General features: G+C 39.0%; 2 protein-coding genes across 3 annotated transcripts in view; both read right to left on the bottom strand.

Moving 5' to 3' along the window:
* Positions 1 to 4,809, bottom strand: part of BCAS2 (BCAS2 pre-mRNA processing factor) — a 248,526-nt gene extending 243,717 nt beyond the window's left edge. Inside the window, exons 1-2 of the mRNA XM_044672385.1 lie at positions 4,499 to 4,809; positions 2,312 to 2,404 (exon numbers count right to left, since the gene is read on the bottom strand). Of these exons, the coding sequence (XP_044528320.1) occupies positions 2,312 to 2,404; positions 4,499 to 4,591 (186 nt within the window). The 5' untranslated portion in view covers positions 4,592 to 4,809. The remainder of the gene's footprint in view (positions 1 to 2,311; positions 2,405 to 4,498) is intronic.
* A 3,535-nt stretch (positions 4,810 to 8,344) lies between these two features.
* Positions 8,345 to 23,987, bottom strand: part of DENND2C (DENN domain containing 2C) — a 38,385-nt gene continuing 22,742 nt past the window's right edge. For both annotated transcript variants that reach the window (XM_044672388.1, XM_044672386.1), the window contains 10 exons: positions 23,839 to 23,908; positions 23,469 to 23,546; positions 18,988 to 19,128; positions 15,093 to 15,241; positions 14,378 to 14,555; positions 13,973 to 14,014; positions 13,010 to 13,115; positions 10,864 to 11,100; positions 10,019 to 10,105; positions 8,345 to 8,504 (listed from right to left, as the gene is read on the bottom strand). In XM_044672388.1, coding sequence (XP_044528323.1) covers positions 8,473 to 8,504; positions 10,019 to 10,105; positions 10,864 to 11,100; positions 13,010 to 13,115; positions 13,973 to 14,014; positions 14,378 to 14,555; positions 15,093 to 15,241; positions 18,988 to 19,128; positions 23,469 to 23,546; positions 23,839 to 23,908 — 1,120 coding nt within the window. In that variant the 3' untranslated portion in view covers positions 8,345 to 8,472. The remainder of the gene's footprint in view (positions 8,505 to 10,018; positions 10,106 to 10,863; positions 11,101 to 13,009; positions 13,116 to 13,972; positions 14,015 to 14,377; positions 14,556 to 15,092; positions 15,242 to 18,987; positions 19,129 to 23,468; positions 23,547 to 23,838; positions 23,909 to 23,987) is intronic.

Consider the following 23,987-nt stretch of genomic DNA (forward strand, 5'->3'; position numbering starts at 1 on the left):
GAGAGAGAGAGAGAGAGAGAGAATGAGAATATTACTCCGGCCTAGTCCGAAGGTTCGAACCAGACAGGGCTTCAGAGGCCCCAGCAAAGGGGGGGGGGGCACAGAGGTTAATTAAACAAGACTTCTAGCCACATGGCCTCTTCTAAGACGAAGGGCCTCTCTGGAGATTAGTGCCTTCACAGAAAAGCCAAAGAAAGGGAGTCAGCCTTTTTCACTCACCCACGTGTCAGACCAAAAGGAAGCAGTCTGATGTCTCAAGTACAAACTCCTCCAAGGTCAAGTTCAAAGGGGGAAAAAAACCTGCTCACAGGAAGTTACCATCACATTTAAAAGACAGTTTTTTGTGTCACTTCCTGTGTCTTCCTTCCACTTAAATGTGAACATATGACAGCTTTAACTTTGCTTCGGACTGCCCAGGGGCAACCAGTTGTTTTTGATTTGTCACTAGCTAGCACACATAGGTCATAGACTTCCCCCTACCCATTTAATCTTTAAGGGGGGGTGTATACATTCCTGGTGGCTAAAATCTAAAGAATAATAGGGAAGAGTAAATCCCATCTTCATAAATTTGAGATTCTTACTGTATGTGTGATATGTGTCTTCTATCAGGCCATGAGCAATATGGAAATACGCATTGCATGAAAGTTCTGAAATAACTTATATCAGACTATTTACTGGGGGAAAAGGGAGAAGGGAGAGGGAGAAAATCTAAATCCTAAAATGTCAGAAAACAAACGTCAAAAATTGTTTCTATGTATAACTGAAAAAAAATTTTTTTAAAGCATACAATATACTATTTGAAGATATCTATTAAAATGCTTAAAATAAAAAAGTGCCTAAGAGTAAGATTCAATTATGGAGAAGCCTTTTCACTGTAATGAAACTGCTCTCTCCATAGTCAGCAATAATCTCATAATTTCTAAATTCAATCAACCTTAATCATTTATTTAATAATTGTATCCACAGTTCCTAGCACAGTGTCTTGTATTTAGAGGTATTTAATAAATAGATTAAAGGCACTTTAAAATGGCAATAGAGAAGGAACAAAGAAATCTTTCACAATTGTAGGTGGGGGAAAAAATCTTTAAACAAGGGATGGATATGATTAAAGAAGATAAAATAGTTATAATTATATGTAATCAAAAGTTTTTGCAGTAAATATCTCTAGTAAAGGTCTGATTTCCAAAACATGCAGAGGCCTTGTGTGTGTACACATATATACACACAAGAACAAGGCCATTCTCCAAATGATTGTCAAAAAACATTAAATGCCAGTTGTCAAATGCAAGCTAAAAAAAACCACAAGAAAAAAATGCTCCAAAACATTAATAAGAGAAATGCAAATTAAAACACCTCAGACTCATCAGATTGACAAAGCTGACAAAACGGCAGTTTATCACAGGAGGAGCTGTGAGACAACAATGATACCCATGCATTGCTGGTAAAGGTGTTTAATGGTCCAACCATTCTTGAAAAGTGCACCTAAGGTCACTAAACTCTGATACCCTTTGATCTAGCAATATCAGTATTGGATATATACCCTGAAGGGGTAAAAAAACTAAGAACACATACATACAAAATATTGATAGCATCACTTTTTGTTGTAAAGAACTGGAAACAAAGTAGATGCCCCTTAACTGGGGAATGGCCAAACGAATTATAGTATGTGAATATAACAACATTTTACTGTAAGAAATGACAAGAGAAACAGATTTGGAGAAACTTTAGAAGACTTGTATAAATTCATGTAGACTAAACTAAGGAGCAACAGGGGACAATTTACACAGAGACCATAATATGATAAAATAAAACAACTGAACTACTTCAAAACTTTGATCAATGTGATGACTAATTATAATTTAAAAGATTGAAATTTTCTCACCTCTTGATGAAAAAGTGAGGGACAAGAGGTACAGAATGAGATACATTTTCAGGTATGACCAATGTGTCCATTTGTTTTGCCTGAGTTACTCATTTCTTACAAAGAAGGCCTTCTACTAGAACAGGAAGAATTAGTGGCTGGCGATTCAAAAGTTTCTATTTTGGTAACTGTTGATAAAGAAAAACCTGAATACTAAATACTTTCTTTTGTGCTATGCCCTTAGATTATTATTTTTTCATTCTGTTCTGTCTTCATGATATATACAACTATTTCTTTAGTTCTAACCTTTGTGAATCAACCATAAAAGCCATACTCATTTTATTAGCTGAAATCCACAAGTTATAATAATGATTGACAAGAGGAAATTGGGATCCTATCTTGTGCTCTCTAGCATTTTTCTAGATAGGAAGACAAAAAGTCCATCCCCACCTCAAAGGCTGAGTAATCCGGGGCAGGTAGATAGCTCAGATAGTTTTTGGTTGGCCGATACCGACGTGTTTCCTCCTCTACCAAGGCAGCAGCCTAAGAAAAATGGAGAGAATTTCAGGTCAGTTTACCTAGGGGGTAGAAAGAGATAGATTTAGAGAGGGAAAGAGAAAGCAAGTGTTTCTAAAGAAATTATTTCCAAATAATTCTGCAGGGGAAAGCACAATAGATCAAATCCTCTTTGTGATATGTAGCTGTATTTTGTAATGTATAGCTAGGTATTCCAAGTGATTTTCTAACCATGTTACTTGCCTACTCAAGTCAGATAGTTCTCCATTGACATAGTAACAACTACAAACTCCTTGGTTTGGATTTCAAAACCTTTCACAAGGAAGTCACAGTCTGCCCTTGTACCACTGCACACATTACTGCTTTCCCACATTCTATAATCCAGTATAATCCAGAACTTCTTGCTCCATTTCTTTTTTCTGGGTCTTTACATTGCTTGCCATCACCTTTTCGCTAGAGTTTGCCTCTTAAAATCCCTTTCTTTTCCTCAATGTTCAGCTTAAGCATCACCTTTCTTTAGGAATCCTTTCCTCATCATTCCAGACGTTAGCACCCTTCTTCTCTAAAACAAAACAAAACCTTTCAGTCTTCCTTCCTTTTTCTATACTGAACACAAAGAAATCTAGACTAAACTTGGTTTTTCATTAGTACAGGGCTTCTGGGTGAAGAAACTCCACCTACCACTTAAAGAGTTCTAGTTTTGTTTTGGAGAAGAAGGGTACTAACATCTGGAATGATGGGGAAAGGATTCCTTAAGAAAGGTGATGCTTAAGCTGAATATTGAGAAGAAATGGAGCACCTCCTCTACAACTTAAAGAGTCCTAGAGTTGTCTAGAACATGGAATGGTCCAAACACAATTTCCTTTGTTAGGATTTCAAAACCCTTCACAAACAACCCCAGTCTGCCCATTTACCACCAGTATGCCTCCCCACATTCTATGGTCCAGGCCCATATACCTGATGGTGAAGAATCCAGGTCTTCCTGGATATCTTTCTATTTAAGTCAAACTGTCTATGTGTAGGCAAACTGTCACATAATCAGGGGTTAATAAAATACTAGTTTATTTGTTGGCTGGGGAAAAGATCAAAATTCAATTTGAATCTTAAAGTGTATAGAGAAGAATAACAAGATTATTTTGGAAAGATATCCTAATGCCAAGCTAGGAGGGGCCTTAATTCTAGTCAAATTAAAAAGTATTATGCATCCTCTCTGCATATCAATTGCGGGAGATGCAAAGGCAAAAAACTCCAAAAAAACCTGTACTTCAACTCAATCTAATTATGGAGACAACACAAAACTATGAATGCTTATGTGTCTATGTACAAAATAAATTTATATTTAATATGCATTATAATATAAATCTGAATAACAATATACAATATAATACATAAACATTTAGGTACACCTATTTATATGTAATTTCTCTTATATCTCTAGGCAGGATAAATGGATATAGGATAAAAGAGAATTATTAGGGCCTAAAGGAAGGTGGGGAAACCAAGAGATGGAGATGAAGGGAGAATTCCAGGCATGAGGAACAACCAGTACAAATGTACAGAGAAAAACTAGCTAGATGGCTCAACAGATAAATGTCAGGCCTACAGAAAGGTTCGAATCTGAACTCGGATACGTCCTAGCAGCTCGATCCCGGGCAAGTCCCGAAACTCCAGTTGCCTAGTCCTTACTGCTCTTCTGCCTTGGAACCAGTACTCAATATTGATTCTAAGTCAGAAAGTAGGGTGTTTTTTTTTTTAATGTAAGGAGGTCTTCACTGTAGGTCTCAAGGAGTCCCAGCAAATTTGTGGAAACAATACGAACCTAGAATTAGAGCCAATAAGAAAGTTACGGCAGCGTGGGAGGGCGGGGAAGAGCTGACAGAGGGAGAAAGGAGGGAGACTGCCGTGGGGAGGAGCGAGAAGGCGCAGAATGAGGGCGGGAAGGGGCGTGATGTAGGGAGTGGGGGAGGCCCCGAGGGGAGGGGCAGGCCTTCCCCGAAAGCTGAAGGGAAGCAGGGAGAAGGGGGCGGGCTGGAGTAGTCGGGAAGTGGGGTCGACAGGGCACTAGAGCTTTATAAATAGGAAGAAACAGCGAGCAGGTTGCGCGGCCGTCCCTATACTCACCGCTTCTCGCACGCCAGGTGCTTCGTAACCCTGATCGAAGTATGGCAGGGCGTCCACCACCGCCTCCCCAGCCACAAGTCCAGTGCCCGCCATCCTGTAGCCTCAGCTTCACGCAACGCCCGCTTCCCGGCTGAACCGTAGGCGCCTGCGTCCACACGGCGAAGAAGTTACCAATCGTGCGCGTGCGCAGCTTTCACGCGCGTGCTCAGATGCAATTGTTAAATAAGTATGTTCAACCTTTTGCCAGACGTTTCCCCTCTGTTTTTTTTCTGCCTGACTTCCCCAGGCTCAGAAGAAGGGCCGATATGGACTTTTCAGGACCTAATCTCTGATTTAGTATCTCTATCGAAAGCAAGTTAGAGACTTGTATGGAGACAGGAAGTCCCGCCCCTTCTGCTGACGTAGACCACGTGACGCTACGACCAGGTGAGGGGACTAGGAAGCTCTTTAGTGCTTTTCCCAGCATGCTCCGAGGGAGGCGGGAATCGAGCTGGTTCAGAGGTTAAAGCTTCCCAGTCCTGGAGTTTCCTCAAACATTTTTTCTCTTAGGAACAGTTTCAATCTATGTTTTTCTTTCCCCCTTTCCTCCCCAATACCTGACAGAATGATCGCAACGGCATCAGGTTTGGGGCAAATCCTTTCTCCGTTCGTTTAAAGCCCTTCTTGTATCTCGTTAGTCGGGTGAGACAGCTGCCGGGGCAGAGGGGTGGATGGGCAGAGACCTTATCTCCAAAGTCTTACTTTTGTGGTTCAGACCTGTCCGACTCCTCATGACCCCATTTGGATTTTCTTGACAGAGATACTGGAGTGGTTTGCCATTTCCTTTTCCAGCTCGTTTTACAGGTGAGAAATTGAGGCAAAATTGAGTGATTCTCCCAGGGTCGCAGAGCTAATAGGTGTCTGAGGTTGGATTTGAACTTAGGTCTATCAAACACCAACCCTGGAGCTCTATCCACTGTACAACCTAGATGCCTCTCAAGGCTTTCTTAGTAGCTTAAAGAGATTTAGATCAATTGTGGTCAAATGAAGTTATAAAGGAAACTTGCATTATGTATGGGAACATAACATTTGTGTTTTTAGAACTGGAAAGAATCAGTCTAACCACCTTATTTTACAGGTTGGTAAATTGAGGCCCCATGTATGGAAGGAACTTAACATTTTTTTTAACTTTAATATTCATTTTTTAAAGCTTTGAGTTCTCAATTCTTCTGCACCCATTAAGAGGGCAAGCAACATATCTGTTTTACATGTGAAATCATGCAAAACATTTCCATGTTAGCAATGTTGCAAAGAAAAAAAATTAAAACAGCACTCTAGTTTATCATTTCTCTCTCTGGATGTAGATAGCATTTTTCAGATTGGTTAAGTTGAACCCATTCAGCTGCTGATTTAACTGTAAAATCAGACTGAATTGCCTCCTTCCTCACTACCATAGCAAAATCTGACTCAACTAAGTTGAATTTAAAACCATGTTGCACACACCACTCTTTAGATTTCACAGAACTGCACAAAAAGTTGCATCTAACAATTCTTATGGAGACTTTCCCAATCTTGACCTGTCAAATACCATTGAATGCTACTGATGACCAGGTATTCTTAAGCAGACTTGAAACTAAGCCAAAATATGTACCCTCAGAAGCTGCTATCTTAATGCTAATGAATTCCTTTTCCATTCAGCTGTCTGGCTACTCTACTTGACCTCCAGTCTTTTACCCACCTGCAAGTGGCTGATTATTTTTCCAGTGGCAGAACCAAAAAAGCCAAACTCCTAACCAGATCTTATGCCTTTAGATCAGGTTCTTTTTCTACTACACAGTACTTGAAAGAGCATTTATTAAACATTGTGCTAACTGTGTAGAACATGGTTCAGGGCTCCATTTAAGAAGGGGGTTGGGGCAGCTGTGTGGCTCAGTGGATTGAGTGCCAGGCCTAGAGACTGGAGGTCATAGGTTCAAATCTGGCCTCAGATACTTCCTAGCTGTGTGACCCTGGGCAAGTCACTTAACCCCTAACCCCCATTGCCTAGCCATTACCAAGCTCTTCTGCCTTGGAGCCAATACATAATATTGATTCCAAGACAGAAGGTATGAGTTAAAAAAAAAAAAGACAAGGTTCCTGAGGACAGCACAGCATAGTGGTCCAATTTGAAGCAGGAAATGGTATTTGGGGAGATTATTAGATATAACAGGAAGAATACTGAATTTGAAGCAAGAGATCTTGAGTTTGAACTTTGTTTTTGTGTGTTTAAACCTCAGCTTCCTCATTTGTAAAATGAGGGGATTAGACTAACTGAACTCCATTGTTTTTTCCATTTCAGAAACTGTGATCCTAAAGTCAGGCTTTAGACATTCCAGATATTACTTATAAGTAAAACATTCCCCAAAAGTATGTGACTTTTATTCCATTCAAAGAAAAAAAATCTGACTTTTTAAATGTTTTTATTTTTTGAAACATTATAAAATCTGTAAACAACATTTTATACAAATCTTGAGCAATTCTGCTGTCACAGACATACCCACGATCCATAGTTCTTTATAAAAATAAAATACAACAGCCCAAGGAATCATCCTCAGTTTACAGGGTGTAAAGTTGGACCCCATCCCTGAGGCAGGGGGGTCTCCTCACAGAGGGACCAACAGAACCCAGCCTGCTATATTTAACTTAGTTTATTTCTTCCCCCCATCCTCACTCACCATTTTATTAATACTCAGTTTTCCCATCAGGGATTCCTTTGGAAATAGACAAGAGGATGAAGTTTTGGAAGGGAACAACTAGATGTTTAATCTAACAGGGGCCCTGCTGGGATAACATGCTTACTATTTTAAAATAGACATAGGGCTAGCTCTCCTCTCTAGGCCCAGATTATAGGAATTATGTTACACTGCATCAGCCATTAAATGGTGTCTGCTTCAGATTTATACAAGTATAACTACTTGGCTGGGCTGTGAAGGCAGGTCCTAATTTGCCAGGAAAAAAAATGGACACAAGCTCCTTGCTTGTGAGAGTGGCAATAAAGTTTATTCTAACAAAAACTGTTAAGATTTTGTTAAGTAGGAATAAATATGTTTGTTCCAGTTAAATACTTCCATATTGGATGGAGATTCCCCAAGTCTGAAATTAAACATAGTGCCATCAAATGTTCTCTCTTTCCAAAGACTAAGCACTGCTTTGGGGGCCAAAAACCCAGATAGGTAAGTGGTATAACCCTATAACGAGGTTTCATTCCCATGAGGTTCAGCTCTTCCATAGCAAAAAAACAAAACAAATACAAGGTTTTAGGAGAAGCCCAAATTTTGTCATTCAGGTGGATTCAGTCTTGCCCCGAGGACTAGAAAATGGCCATTTTAAATTGTTAGGAAACATCTCCAAAGCCATAATCTCACAGGACTGAATACCCATGTGTCTGGAGAAATGGACTACAAGATGTTGATCCTATAATAAGTAAAAAGTGTTGAAAAGTAGGACTTCACCCACCCAAATGGGATCCCACAAAAAAGAACATTATGAAAAAACATGGAGATATTATTTAAGTTGGGCTAATTATCCCTAGGTGTTAAAGCTGCCATAGGACTCAGTTAAGGACATTTTTCCATCATTCCCACTTAACACCATAAAATTCAGCATGAGGCTCATGCTTACCTAGTGTGTTCATTTTAACTGAACATTTAACAAAATTTTCTTGAGAAAAACAAATTCCCTATATTTCAAGCACCAGAGAATAAGCCTAAATATTAAAAAGCAGAAATGTTTTCTTTCCAAAAAAATGGATATAAAGTGAAGACAGCATTGATTTCAGGCTGCCCTCAACAATTCTGCAGTAATTCCTAAGCCAGGAGATGGGTGAAATCTGCAGGCTGGATGCTTCCTTGAATCTTTTAAGCTTTCCCAAGGATTTTGTAGAATCCTAGTCATATCCTGGCACCTGGACTTGGGCAACATTTCCTCTTCCATTTCAGGTGTAGAAACCCAGGTTTTCATTTCTTCTGCAGAAACTTCATTTTATTTCCTAAAAGAAATAAGTATAGCATCCTTTTAAATTACTCATTTCTAACCAGTGGGAAGTACACGTTGGCTGGGGGGGGGGAAGGGGGAGGTTGGGGAGGGGAGAGAGTAAGAACATGAATCATGTAACCATGGAAACATTTTTTCTAAAAATAAATAAATTACTCATTTCTATAAACTAGAGGTAAGCTTATTTGTAAAGTCAGTTGATCTCAGTTCTTAGAATACAAATTCTAACATTTGTCCATCTAAAGAACTGAATCAGAATGTTAGACCTGAGGATTCTTAACTTGAATCAATAATTGTTTTTGAAAATATTTTGATAACTTTTTAAAAGCTATGTACAATTATTCTCCTTTGTAATCCTATAAATACATTTAAAACATTCTGAAAAAGGGTTCGTAGATTTCCTCAGATTGCCAAAGGGGTCCATGACAAAAATGGTTAACAACTCTAGAAGGGAAGGAGAAAAGGGAACAAGCATCTAAGTTGTGCCTACTATGTACCTAGCACTGTGCTAAGCACTTTAAAGTATCTAGATCAGTGATGGACAAACTATCGCAAGAGGGCCAGATGCAGCCCCCTGAAATGTTCTATCTGGCTGCTGTGCAACATTTCTAATCTGACGAATACAATGAGTAGGATGCAATACAATGAAACTTCGAAAGAGTTGCCTTAGAAACAGACTGACATGAGCATTTCCTTTCCTTTGGCCCCCTCTTTAAAAAGTTTGTCCATCACTGGCTAGATCATCTAGTTCATTCCCATAGTTTTAAAGGAAACAAACACACAGAAGTTAAGTGACTTAAAGTATGCCTAATTAGTACAGAGTAGAATTAAAAATGACTTTGGAGGAGTAGGTGATTTGGTATTTTGGTTTATCAGTTCCACTTTTGTTCCTTCTATAGATGAAGATAATCAAGAACTGATGATAGACAACTAGGAAGCTCAAAATAATATTTGATTTGAAAACTAGGATTCTCCTAGAAGCAAGAATTCCTTTTCTATGCTAGAGCTCTGTTTTTTAAACCCTTACCTTCCTTCTTAGAATCAATATGTATTGATTCCAAGGCAGAAGAGTGGTAAGAGCTAGGCAATGGGAGTTAAATGACTTACCCAGGGTCACACAGCTAAGAAGTGTCTACATTCAGATTTGAATCCAGGATTTCCCATCTCTATGCCTGACTCTCAATTCACTGAGCCATCTATCTGTCTCCTTAGTGTTAGTCCTTTGGTTTATAAGGTCCAGGGCAAGAATCATCGAAGTAGATGGCCCCAGAGAACCTCCTTAGGTAGGAATCCTACTGACCCAAGCCTGACAGGAAAAAATTCACTACTACTTAGATGTTTGTTCTACTTCAGGACTTAGGAACTAGGGAGTTGTCTCAACAGAATTACACAGGCATCAGCATGGTTTCTCTAAGTTATTATAGTACTTAAGACATTTTACGCAACTCAATGTTTTATGGTATCATGAAGATTTTCTTATCCACACTTAATGTAAATATAATAACTCACCAAGACTTCGGAGAATCTTGTTCACTCCACTGGGTTCAGACTCTGGAATTGCTTCTAAGTACTGGATCGCCCGGACTTCAAAAAGGCCTATGAGGGGAATTCATATTGTTGTAGCCAATTTATATCCAAACAGTGAACTAATGCAAGAGAACTTTACCTTTCTTTGGACAAGCTAGATAAATGAAAAATCAGCCGTCCCTGAAGAGTCAAATGACTCTCACTGCAGAACCTCAGTTTTGGGCAAGTCATTAAAGCCTCAGTTTGTTCATCTGTAAAATAAGCTGGAAAAGGAAATGGCAAACCATTCCAGTATCTTTACCAAGAAAACTCAGGATAGGGTCACAAAGAGCTGGACACGACCGAACAACAACGAAGATAATAATGAGCCTCTCCAAACTCAGCTGGGCTAAATCTTAGAACATAAAGTACGTCACTATACCCATATTCAAAGTCCTTTAAGTGTGGTAGACTGCAGCTTGGGCTCTCTTGTCAAACCCTTCAAAATTCTAGTCATCTTTATGCCACACGAAGGGACCAGAATAAGATTTTAGTGGAGGAAAGGAGGGAATCCATACTAATAAAATCATGGATTTTTCTAAGTATTTTTCAAGTTTAACTACTTCAACTAGACCAGTGATTCCCAAAGTGGGCGCCACCGCCCCCTGGTGGGTGCTGCAGCAATGGCCACAGGTACATTTATCTTTCCTATTAATTGCTACTAAAATTTAAAAAAAAAATTAATTTCCAGGGGGGCTAAGTAATATTTTTTCTAGAAAGGGGGTGGTAGGCCAAAAAAGTTTGGGAACCACTGAACTAGACTATGGAAGGAGCTTGTAATGACTGACCTTTGACCCCACTCTTCCGAAGTTCCCTGTCCTGGATGAAGCCAGCAAACATTTGTGTTTCCATGAACAGATCCAAGAAGTGACGCACACTCCGTGAGGTATGAGACTTTCGGAATGGCTCTCTCTGGAATACACGTTCTCCACGTTCTGTCACAGTCATGTTCAGAGAATAATGTCCCACCAGCTCCACAAAGAACCTGACAAAAGCTTCAGATACCAGGGTGTTGAGCGTCACATCTACTGCAAGATATAAAACAAGATTTTGGGGGTATTGTTTGAACACAGAAACAGAGTCTTTGGTCGGGGATAGAGGGCTTAGGTTCTGCTAAAAAGTAGTTGTTAGAAGAATTAGGAGCAAGCTCTCTAAGTTCTAATTTCCCTATACTAAATTTAGAATAGACAGCAGCCAGATTTCTTGAACAAGTGGTCTGTACCTACTGCTTTAAGTTATCTCCCAACATCTTTGTTTTTGGACAGAAAAGAAAGGCAAAAATACATTCACTACTCTCAAGGAGCTTATAGCAGAGTGCAGGAGGAAACACAAAAATGACTGTACAAATAAAATATACATAAGATAAACTGGAGAAAATTTCAGAGGAAAGGCCAGTTTCACTAGACTCAAAAAAGTATACGTTTGGGGGGTAGTGAGGAAGGTATAAAAAGACTAGAAAGATAGGAGGGGACTAGGTTATAAAGGGCTTTGAATATCAGAGCCAGGAATTTAATAAATGGGTGACTTCATTGAGCTTGCTTTTTAGGAAAATCTAATTTGACAATAGTGGAGGATGGAGTAGAGTGGGGAGAGACTTGAGGCAGACATCAATGAGCCATCACAAAAGTCCTGGCATGAGGTATCAGAGTGGTGGTGATGTCAAAGGAGAGATAGGACATGTATGAGAGATAACGTAAAGGTATAATCAAGAGGACTTGGCAACAGAATGGATATGGGGAGGGAGAAGTCAAGAAGGATGCTTACTTAGGTTTAGTTAGCCTGGGAGACTAGTGGTGCATTTGTTCTTTTTTTTTAACCCCTTACCTTCTGTCTTAGAATCAATACTGTGAATTGGCTCCAAGGCAGAAGAACGGTAAGGGCTAGGCAAAGGGGGTCAAGTGACTTGTCCAGAGTCACACAGATAGGAAGTGTCTGAGGTCAGATTTGAACCCAGGACCTCCCATCTCTAGGCCTGGCTCTCAATCCACTGAGCCACCCTGCTTCCCCCTTGGTGGTACCTTTGACAGCAATAACCAAATTAGTACTACTCTCATTACTGGAAAGGTTACGATAATCTGCTGTTCTATGCCTCTTTTCATAATTTCTCTGATCGCCTACACCAAAATTTTCTTTCCTGGCAATTACTACTCTATTTGTATTATATTTTCCTATTAGAATTTAAGCTCCTTAAGAGCAAAAACTATCTATTTTCTATTTGTATCCTTAGGACCTAGCACTAGCCTCACACATAGCAATCTTTTAATAAATGGTGGCTTTATTGTTGATTGAACAGGATGCATTTCCACTCTTGTTCACTAACCCAAATCCTACATTTTATTTTATTTAAAAAAAAACCTTTACCTTCATTTTAGAAGCAATACTACTGTGTATTTGTTCCAAGGCAGAAGAGCAGTAAGAGCTAGGCAGTTGGGGCTAGGTGACTTGTTCAGGGTCATATAGCTAGGAAGTGTTTGAGGCTACATTTGAACCCAGGACTTTTCATTTTTAAGCCTGGCTCTCTATCCACTGAGCCACTAGCTGTCCCTGATTAAAAGACAAATTCAGGTCCTTGCCTGCTCTGGAGAAACTTCCTTAATTATATTAATCGACACTCACCTTTTCCTTCCCTAAATCTCTTTAACATTTTTAGCCAACCCCAGAATCTGGCACAAGATTCTGTACTGCTTCTTACTGTTCATGCATTTATATCTTATTTCTTTCTGAAACCTTACCTTCCATCTTAGAACCAATGTGTATTGGTTCCAAGGCAGAAGAGCTGTAAGGGTTAGGCAATGGGGATTAAGTGACTTGCCCAGGGTCAACCAGCTAGGCAGTGTCTGAGGCCAGATTTGAATCCAGGACTTCCAGTCTCAAGGCCTGGCTCTCAATCCACTGAGCCAACTAGCTTCACCTGCCAAACACACTTTCTTGTACCTTGTGGAGTACTCTGCTCTTGAGCCAAGATTTCATTCCGTTCTTCCAAAATCTGTACCAGAGCAGCCTGGAGTTTTGGTGGCAGAATTTCATCTTCATCAGAAACCTAAACAGACAACAAGAGGATTGTGCATGGGTTTATGATTCAGAACTCAAACACACTATTGAGACCCAGAAAAAACTGAGTGTTTTTAATTTTTTTTGCCATATGGAAGACTATTTCTCCTAAACCAAGCAGCCTTAAAACCAAAATATATAACAACTATTAGTGCCAATCAGAAAAATCAGCCAATATCATCACTTCATTTTTACTTTGAAAATAAGCTTCCATCCACAAGACTCATGATCTATGCTGATCTGGTAAGAAAGATGTCCTCCAGATGAATGCAGCTAAACTCTGAAATGCTGGTTGGTCTTGAAATTGAGCCAGAACTATTAAGTGACACTTTGACTTAGTTTTACACAGTCAGAAATCTACATCCTGACACAAATGAGGTGACTCTCAGTAGGCTGACAAGATGCGACTTCCTTCTTGAGGATGATATTTAAAGTTTTCTTCCTTATTTGGGTTCAATTTCTGAAAAGCAGCCCCATTTCCTCAAACTAGCTTACTTTTTTTTCTCCCTTTACTTTCTGTGTTAGTAACAACTCTAAGACAGAAGGACAAGGGCTAGGAAAACTGGGTTAAGTGACTTGCCCATTTGTCACATAGCTAGGAGAAGGGTCTGGGGCCTGACTTGAACCTAGGATTTCTTGTTTCCAGGCCTGGCGTTCTATCCCTTGAGCCACCTAACTGCCCCTGTGCTATAACTCTTCAGGTTCCCCATTGTAAATAAAATAGTATGTGGAAGAGCTCAAAGTCTAACCTGAGTCTGTTCCTTTAAGAAAATTCATTTTTCTATATAAGATCCATTGAAAGCTGACTCCCCAAACATTATTATGAAATCTCCCCGTGTCACTCACCTCCTGCAAGAACTTGTCTGCACAGAGATCAACGATTAGCACCTAGTGGAGAAAGGAGTCAGGCAGGTTAAGCTGGAGTCATGCACAAAAAATCTGCTGAATCAAGAGGAGGGTTATGGTTTTTACAAACAGTGGGAACAGTTTTCAGGAAAGTGACTCAAAGTTCTGGCCTATTTAAAAGTCAGCTCAAGGTATTTCTTGCGTTTTGAGCCAGTTTCCTTTTCAGCAGGCTGTCCTATTCATGTAACACAAAAACGAGCCTGACTTGCTCTGGTAAACATGACACAATTTTGTACATACCCATGTTAAAATAGTCTTTGGTTAGTATAATTTTTTAATTGTGGGATGAATACATTAAGAGTTTCCACACATGTTGAATATTGAACTAACATTTTCCCATTTTACCTCTTCAATGGGTAGATCCTGGAGCAGTGGTAAGGAGCAGGACAGGATGCCAATGAGAAACGGGGTGGGTGAACATACGATGTCAATCATGGAGACGGGCAGGACTGGGATGTAGGTATGCTGCCAGGTGAAGGGATACAGTGTGGCTACCACAGCATGGCCACATTTAGACAAAGTGCTGGCCAGAGGAGAAAGTAAACAGTGTCACACAGATTCATGGAGGCCCGTGTGAGTATTACATAAAAAGAGAAGTTAGCTTCTTATTCTCACAGATCCATTCCTGATTTCTCATTTTAAATTGTGAATTCAATTATGTTTGACTTTAAATAAATTATATTTCAAATTAATTCAATTTATAATGGAATTCTTCATTTTCATTATAAATTAAATTCAAAATTAGTCCTACTTTACATTCTAGACTCTCCTCTGTCACCAACCCTGTAATAAATTTATATGCTCAGAGAACACAAACTAATGTAAATCGCCTAAACAAAACCAATTTGAAAACCATGTCAGCTGCAAAAAGAGAGACTATGAAAGCCAAACCTAAATGACTTCTGGATTATTCAGTGTTTTGCATCACCTACTTCTCAAATAATTTAATTAGCTCGACTAACTGCATATACACATTTTCTTTTAATTAGATGCCCAGATTAAGGAAAAAGAATAAAGAAAAAAAAGAAATGTAAAGTTGAGTATTAAATTAATTTCCTACCTCAAATTGTTGGCAACAAATATAACCCTTCTTTCCAAAAGGAGTGAGGCACAGACTCGGATGAGGTGACATACGCTTAGACATTTAAATAGACAGTCAAAATCAACATGTTCAAGCCGAGAATCAAGCGGTCGGCAGAGTTCAATTGACTGTGAAGACAAGAAGATGTTGGAAGAGATGATACAAAAATATTCTAATTTTAATATGTCTACATTTATCAACAATACAAAGGATATGTCTCTCTTTCAAGGCTTCCTGCCTTAGCTCCACAATCCACTACTTTATGTTCCTGCTCTAAATCCATCTCTTTCTTCTGACAACCAGGAGAATTCCATACAATTTTTATTCTCCATAATACCTCATTATCTGATTGTAAAGTTCTATAAATATAGAAGGCTGTCTACTGCCTTCTTAGGTCTAGGATTATACTGTCTTAGAGGTCAGTCAAGGCATTTAACTTCTCAAGCTATCATCCTATATCACTCCTCCACAGCCAAACTCTGGGGGGGAAAAGTCATCTACACTTCTCTACTCTCTCACTTATCTTTTCAACCATTTGTGACATGATTTCAGACCCCTCTCACTACAATGGGTCCTTGGTCTCCAAGTTAATAACCATCTACCCGCTAAATCTGAGAGCCTTTTCTTTGTCTTCTTTCTTCATGCCCTCCCTGCAGCTTTTGGCACTGTCACCATCTCCTCCCTCCTGGACATTCCTTCCTCCTCCTTTTTAGTTCTCTCCTCTTAACTATTGGACCATTCTTTCTCAGAATTCTTTGCTTAATCATCATCAACACATCACGGCTGCCTGACCACTTCTACACTGAAGACGATCTGTGTATCCAGCCCTCGTTTGTCTCCTTTAACATCACCTGCCTAACGTAGTAGATATCTCAAATCCAAGCTGGTTGGCATAACCCTGCACAATTCTCCCATTTGATCTTCACAATCACCCTGTGATAGAGGCACTACAAGCTGTCACAAGGGTCAGATGAGACCATGGATGTAAAGTATCTGTAAATCTTAGAGTACCTTATAAATGTCGTCATGCTTTCTTCTTCTTGTACTCATTTTCTAATGGAATTCTGATAGAAATGGGACCTATTATTCATTTATATTTTATATTTGGATTTTTGCACAGGAGAATAAAATAACTGCTTTTTGTAATGGAATGAAATATGAGGATTTAAGTTTATCTTCTCTAGGCTCACTGAAGACTGCTTTGGGAGAACTCAAATAGCAGACAGGATGATACTTTTTAAAAAATTTATTTTGCTGGGTCTCATGTTCTAAAAACTTTTAATTCCACGTAACTTGGATATTCTGAATATTTGGTATAGCAACTTCCATTAAAAACATTGCTCATAATGACCAATATGGAAGTGTATTTTGCATGATAATACATGGATGGTCCAGATAAAATTGCTTACCATCTCTGGGGGGGAAGGGAGGAGAGAGGAAGGGAGATGGTTTGGATCTTATAATTTTGGAAAACATATGCTGAAAATTATTATTACATGTAATTGGGAAAATAAAATGTCTTTTAATTAAAAAATATTCCCTCAAAAAAATACAACATTGTTCATAAATGTTTTGTTCCAGTGCCAGTACAGTTTATTTGCTGAATTCTAAAGATTATTTTAGAGTCTGCATTTGCAACATAGGGATTTGTTACTTTATGAAAGATGATAAACCTCTCATGCATAATTATAGCCATTATAGATCATCTGTTATTAGACTTTGGGTAGTTGATTTTTGCAACCTGTAACAATGTGCTGTGTTATTTTTAAAAATATGTATTGATCAGCAAGTCAGGGCTCCTTAAAGGTAACATTTCTATAATTTCTGCTGATAATGACCCAATCTTAAACTGCCTTCATAAATCCCTCTATTTTCAGTTTAAAAATATGCATGATCATAGCCACTTGTTCCATTTTTGATGGTGTGTTGTTAGTCACATCCCTGTGGTTGTTGTGTATAAAGGGTCTTTTCACATTTTAGCAATTTAATGAACTCCAGGTAGAGGTAAATCTCTTTTGGTTACATCTGACAAATTCAGTGTTATGTACCTATTGTTAGCCTTTATTCTTGTTCAGTAAAGTATCTGTTCACAAGTATTTTTGTAAGTTTTTTTTTTTTAAACCCTTGTACTTCGGTGTATTGTCTCATAGGTGGAAGATTGGTAAGGGTGGGCAATGGGGGTCAAGTGACTTGCCCAGGGTCACACAGCTGGGAAGTGGCTGAGGCCGGGTTTGAACCTAGGACCTCCTGTCTCTAGGCCTGACTCTCACTCCATTGAGCTACCCAACTGCCCCGTTTTTGTAAGTTTTTAACCTGTTTATCAAGTTCTCTGAGAAAATATCCATCCTCTTCCTTTTTTTTTTTTTTTTTAAAGTTGATCTTTTTATAGCTTCCCTCGGATGAAGGGTTGTTTCATTAACATCAGGTATGTTTTTGTGAAAATATTTTCTAAATCTGTTATTGTCCATTTTATACTTTCAAAAGTGTATGTTCAGATAGTAATTGTTTAGGTATGAATTGATTTAAACATTTTCTCTCCCAATCCAGCATTTCTTTTCAAGTGCTAGTTAAGTCTCTTGAAATAAGACAGTTACAGCTTCCTCTCCTTGATAACTTATTATTATTCTTCTATTTTTCCTCCAGTTTCCCATTTCTCTTGAGGGCACCACACTCCCTCTATATGTCAACCTCAGAAACATCCTTGTCTCTTCTCTTTCCTTTATATTTTATCAATTACCACATTCTGTGGATTCTTCTTTTGTAATATTTTTTTGTGTTCACTGTGAATCAAAAAACAGTCACCATTCTAGTCTTTATCATCTCTCTAGGACTTCATCATCTCTCACCTCAAATATTCCTTCTAATTATTCTTTCTGTGTGGAGTCTCTCCTCTCTCTAATCCATCCTCCACATCATTTACCTGCATGGAAGTCAGTAGTTCCCTATCTGTCTTTCCAATAAAATTAAAACTTCATAATTTCTCATTAAAGCCCTTCATGATCTGGCTCTCACTTGTCTTTCCTGATATACTTCTCACGGTTCCCCTTCGTGACATCCACATCAAAGCGAAACAGGCCTAAGCTGGCTTCCCTCTCTGGTTTCCGTGACTTTGCACAAGCTTTCCTCCAGGCCTAGGATGCACTTTTCCTCATTCCAACATCATTAAATCCTTCCCTTCCTTAAATACTTGTAGACCTGGTGCTACTTCACATAAGAAGCACTGGGTGGCGACATAATACACGGACTGTTGGGCTTGGAGGCAGGAAGCAGGTCGGTTAAATCTGAACTGGGACAGTAGCTGTGTGATGCTGGGTAAGACACTTAACCTTTTTTTTTTTTTTTTTTTGCCTCAGTTTCCTCAGACAAAATGGGGATAATCACAGCCCATGTACTTCTCAGTACTGTTGTGAGGATCAAATGAGTTATTTGTAAAAAAAGGCTTAGCACAATACTTGGCACATTTAGAACTATAGCAATGTTTTATTTCTTTCCCTCCTTATCCTCACCTCCAACCCCAATCCCTGACTAAATAAATAAGTATTCTCCCCAAGTATTTTCATTGGCTGCCCTCCATACCTAGAACTCACTCCTTCCTCATTAAAATCCAACTTTCTACAAGAATACTTTCCTAGTCCTCCTTCATGTTGGTGCTTCCCCCCCGAGATTATTATTAATTTACTTGCATATATTATTTATACATAGATATTTGCATGTTATTTCCCCTATTATGTGGTGAGCTTCTTGTGGGAAGAAAAGGCTTTTTCTCTTTCTTATCTCTAGCACTTAGCACAGATATTGGCACATAGTAAGTACGTAAGAAATTCTTATTGACTATTTTATAGTTATCAAACCCTTCCAGAACTAACCAACTTACCCCATCTCCTGCCCCTGGGAGGTAGCTCTTGACAGTGATGGTACGTCCGGGAGCAGGGAAAGGCGCTTCCATGACACTGCGCATAAAAGGATGTACGAGGGCCGGAGACATCTCTCGCCTTTTCTCCACTTCATCCAGAATCTGTAGGAGGAAAACAATTGATCACCATCCTTCCAGATTTCATTGCCATTTTCTCTAATGGCTCTGTGGGAGGGATTCCAAAATGGGCAGCCACTTTGTAGGCAACCCTCATAATTACCCAAACCCTAATCTGAAATCATAAATACCACCATATAAGCTCCCTCAGCCAAGCCAATCTCCTCAAAGTATTATCTTCCAGTCTTCCCCTAGGAACAGAAACACTTTACCATTCTGGGCTAGGATGAGGTTTGATTCAATTAACCAATCACCTCACTTCACTTAGAGTAACTATCTTAATCAGGTGAGAATATTTCTATTGAATCAATTAAGTTAAAAATATTTGATTTTCTTTTCTTCTTTTTTAAATCTCACCTTTTTTTTTTCTTGGAATCAATACCAAGTATCAGTGCCAAGGCAGAAGAGCAGTAAAGGCTAGTATAAGGATGATATTAGAAAGTAAGTATTGTTTTATTAGTTTAGAGATAAGAAGTAGAGAAGCTGCTTGAGAAAGAATTGGAGTTTGAAGCAGAGCTGAGACAGTATGTCAGTTTCAAATGCTGACAGTTTCACTGTCTGACAGTTACTCTTTCTGGGTGTGGCAGAGTAGCAGTTGGTCTCTGGCAGTTGGCAGTCACACACACAGATTTTTCTCTCTCAGGGCTGGAGAAGGTAACATCCTTGTCTCTCTTCTTTTCCAACTTGGGAAACACTAGTGATTATCTAGTACAGTTTATAGATTGATTAAACTCTGAGAAGACCAAAGAAACCCTGGTCTTTGGTTTGGACTCTGAGTCTGTTAAGGCTCAGAGTCCTAACTTGATTCTTGTTGAGACTCAACCAGCTAGCCTTTGTTATTTTTATAACTTAAAGGTGAAGTTAAGACTTATAAGGATAATAGTGGTAGTTTTATTTAGAATAGTATAAATTTGGGTTAGTCAGATCAGGAAGGATTAGTGTAGCCTGTGAAACACAGGAGAAGTGGTTCCTTACAGAACCAGGGAGTTTTATTTGGGTGGAGTTAGAATCCCTTAGAATTAGAAATCCTTTTTTATCCTTATATTTTTTTAAATAATTTATTTTTTCTATAACAAGAGTCTCTTTAGCATTCCTTGTGCCTGGCCCTGAAGATGCTTTTGATAACATCAAAAGTATTCGAAACAGTTTGAACTTTTATATTGCCACAGTTTTTGTCCTATTAATTTTGTAGTTCATCCCTTATTGTTTTAACACTAGGCATCTGGGGTTGTGACTGACCGAGGATCACATAGCTACAAAGTCTCTGAGGTCAGATTTGAACCCAGGATCTCCTATCTCCAGGCCTGGCTCTCTATCTACTGAGCCACCTTCCTGCCCCTAAAGTATTTGATTTTGAAAATGTCCTTAATCAGTTTGGAAGAAGAAAATTATTTGAAGAAATGAAGTATCATTACACAGGAAATGTATTAGGATTGGCTGAACAGACACAGTTCTGCTAAGTGGGTTATGGATAAAGAAGCCGCCAGTTCTGTACCTGGACATGAGTATCAAGCATTTTAGCAGAAAAAATTCCAGCCAAGTTTTGATCAATTATCTCATATCAGATTGACTGAAATGATAAAAGGACAAAATGACAAATGTTGGAGGGGAAGCGGAAAAAATGGGGACACTAATATACACTGTTGATGGAAATGTGAACTGATCCTCCCATTGTGGAGAGCAATTTGGAATTATGCTTAGAGAGCTAAAAAGCTATGTATACCTTTTGACCCAGCAATACTGCTAATAGGTTTATTTCCTAAGGTGATCAGAGAAAAAGAAAAAGAACCTATATGTTCTAAAATATTTGTTGCAGACCTCTTTGTGGTTGCAGATAACTGGAAATTGAAGGGATTCCCATCAATTGGGGGATGGCTAAACAAATTGTAGCATAAACTTGTGATGGAATATTACTACACTGCAAGAAATGATGAGCAGGTTAATTTTGGAAAAAGATGGAGGGGGCACCTGGGTGGTTCAGTGGATTGAGAGCCAGGCTTAGACACAGGAGGTTCTGGGTTCAAATGTATCCTCAGACATTTCCTAGCTAGGTTACCCCAGGCAAGTCACTCAATCCTCACTGCCTTATGGCTTTTTTTTTTTTTTGCCTTGAAACCAACTGATTCTAAGATGGAAGTTAAGAGTTTAAAAAAGAAAAAGAAAACATGCTAAAAGCTACATACAATTATGAAGAGTGGAATGTTTAGAACCAAGAAAACATAAATAGCAAAAGAAATATTGTTTGAAGAATGATTTGTGTATGTCTACCTCAGATAAAGAACTCATAAATAGAAACAAGCAAGACATCATTTTATATGCCTTCTCTAATGTAGGCAAGGAGGGGAGGTTGTAGATACCTGGGATTTTAGTGTAACAAACAAAAAATGAATTACTTGGGGGAAGAGGAAGGGTACAGCTATTGGCTCTTCTTTGCCTTGACCAGAGAGTAACACTGTAAACTTTGAAAGGTGGAAAGATTTTGGAATACTCATGGGATGTTAGAAGTGTCTCTGGAAGAGATGATGGTAGTATCTGCATAAGGAAAAATTAGACGAGGAAAGGTAAATTCAGGACTCTAACGAGGAGCTTGACAGAAAGCTACACAAGGTTTAAGAAGAGCATAAGACCTCACAAAGGAAAGAAAATCCACTCTAGCAACTGACAGCTATGAGTTATCACGCTGTCACACTTGAACCCACTTTCCTTGGATGCTCTTTGTGTTTGTGGGAAGGTATGCCCCTAGTGTAGGGGAGATGGTTGTTGTACCAAATGTTTTTACTAAATCACTTTAGTAAATACTTATTTTAAAAAGCTTAAAAAGTCTGGCTAATTGATGTTAATTGCTAATCGGGGCGGGGAAACACCCCAGTTGGGGCTCATAGCTATAATACTAGAAATATCAATTCACAATTTCTAAGGTTTTTCCTAGAAGAGTGAGATAAAAGAACCTGCTTGCTACACTTTGGGGACTGAGCTTGCCTAAGAGAATGAGGGTTGGGAGAATGAGCTCTGGAGCCTATATTGCACTAGAATAAGATTGGCAACAGTAACAACATTAAACTTAGCTCACATTTATATAGGGTCTGAGGTTTACAAAGTACTTTGTTCATGACCTTGTGAAAAAGGGAATGTAAGTATTATTCCTTTTTTATAGATAGTGAAACTAGGCTCAGCGAGCTTAAAATGATTTGCCTATGGTCGCAAAGATAATAGTGATCAGAATCAGAACTCAGTTTAAGTCTCCTGAATCTAAACTGATGACATCAGAAAAAGCAATAATAATAGCTAGCATATGTAGAGTGCTAAAGGTTGGCAAAATGCTTTATAAATATTATTTCATTTTATCTTCACAAAAGCCATGGAAGGTAGGTGGCATTCTTTATCCCCATTTTGTAGATAAGGAAACTGAAGTCAAACAGAGTTTAGTGACTTGCCCTTCTATATTCTATAGCAAATTCTAAAGCAAGAATTTGTAAGCTTTTTGTGCTTTCCCTGAAGCATTGAGATTGCTAGGTGGAGAGAGGGGTCCAGTTCTGAAATGTAGTCTTTTGACAATTGTCTTTGGGCACTGACGAGTAAAATGTCTTGCCTGATATCACATAGCCAGTAATGTGTCAGAGGTAGGACATGATCCCAGGTCTTCCTGACTCCAAGACCCACTCTCTAGCCACTATACTGTGCTAAAATTTAATAGGAATAAATATACAGTCCTCTACTTTGATTCAAAGAAGTCTGGTGGGAGGGAAGGAAGGGAACAAACATCTCCATTAACCATACTTTTTCTTCTGCTGGAAATTCAACCAAGTCATAGGAGGTGGAGCTCTTACCGGGTAAATGATTTGAAATCTACTGGTCAGTGCTTAGCACAGTGCCTAGCATATACTAAATGTGTAATAAATACCAGCTGGATAACCAACTGGTTATATTTCCCTGCTGTAATTGTTGTTGTTCAGTCAACTTTTTAGTCATGTCCAGTTCTTTGCAATCTCATTTGAGGCTTTCTTGGCAAAGACACTGGAGAGTTTGCCATTTTTCCTCTATTTTATAGATGAGGAAACTGAGGCCAACAGGATTAAGTGAATTGCCCAGGCACAGCTAGTATATTTGGAGGCCAGATTTGAATGTGGGAAGATGAGTCTTCCTGATTCCAGGCCTGGCATTCTTTCCACTGTGCCACATAACTATCCCACCTTCTGCCTTAAAGTGACATTTAGTTCTGTGTCCGATCACAGTAAATTAAAAACTTCTAAGAAACAAACCAAAAAAAATGCATCTCTGGAGCCCACAGACAATAACCTTCCAGACAATCCACAGATTTCACTTACCTTTGAAAAAAGATTGAAGCAGCCTAGCCGACTAACCATGCAATACACCTCAGGCAGTCTTTTTCCTTTGCCTTCTGGCTAAAAAAATGAGAAACCAATGCAGAATATAATATTTACTCTCAATACCGTCTGAGTACAAAGCACTGTTTCTTCTTAGAGGAGAATCCTGGGAAATTCTAGTAGGATATGTTCCCTGTATCGCCATAGCTCCATATAGATACCATATAAAGTATTTATCTAAGCTCCTCACTTGTCATATCAGTTCTTCCTACATGGAGCCTTGGCCAAGGCTTTTACCTCTGAAAGCCCTGCCTCGGCCATCCCTACCATCCCACTGATCACTGTTTGGCAGCAACAGTCTGATACTTACCAAGAGCTTCTTGCAGTAACCAAACCACCGGCTCCCATCTTCCCCCGTCAGCACAAAGGAGAACGTTTCACTGTAAAGAAAGTCACCCATGAAGCACCAGATGTCGAGCTTGGAAGCTGGTGTGAAAGTTACACATAGGAGTTGGCTGA

This window comes from Gracilinanus agilis, chromosome 4, assembly GCF_016433145.1.
Source record: "Gracilinanus agilis isolate LMUSP501 chromosome 4, AgileGrace, whole genome shotgun sequence".
Classification (NCBI taxonomy): domain Eukaryota; kingdom Metazoa; phylum Chordata; class Mammalia; order Didelphimorphia; family Didelphidae; genus Gracilinanus; species Gracilinanus agilis.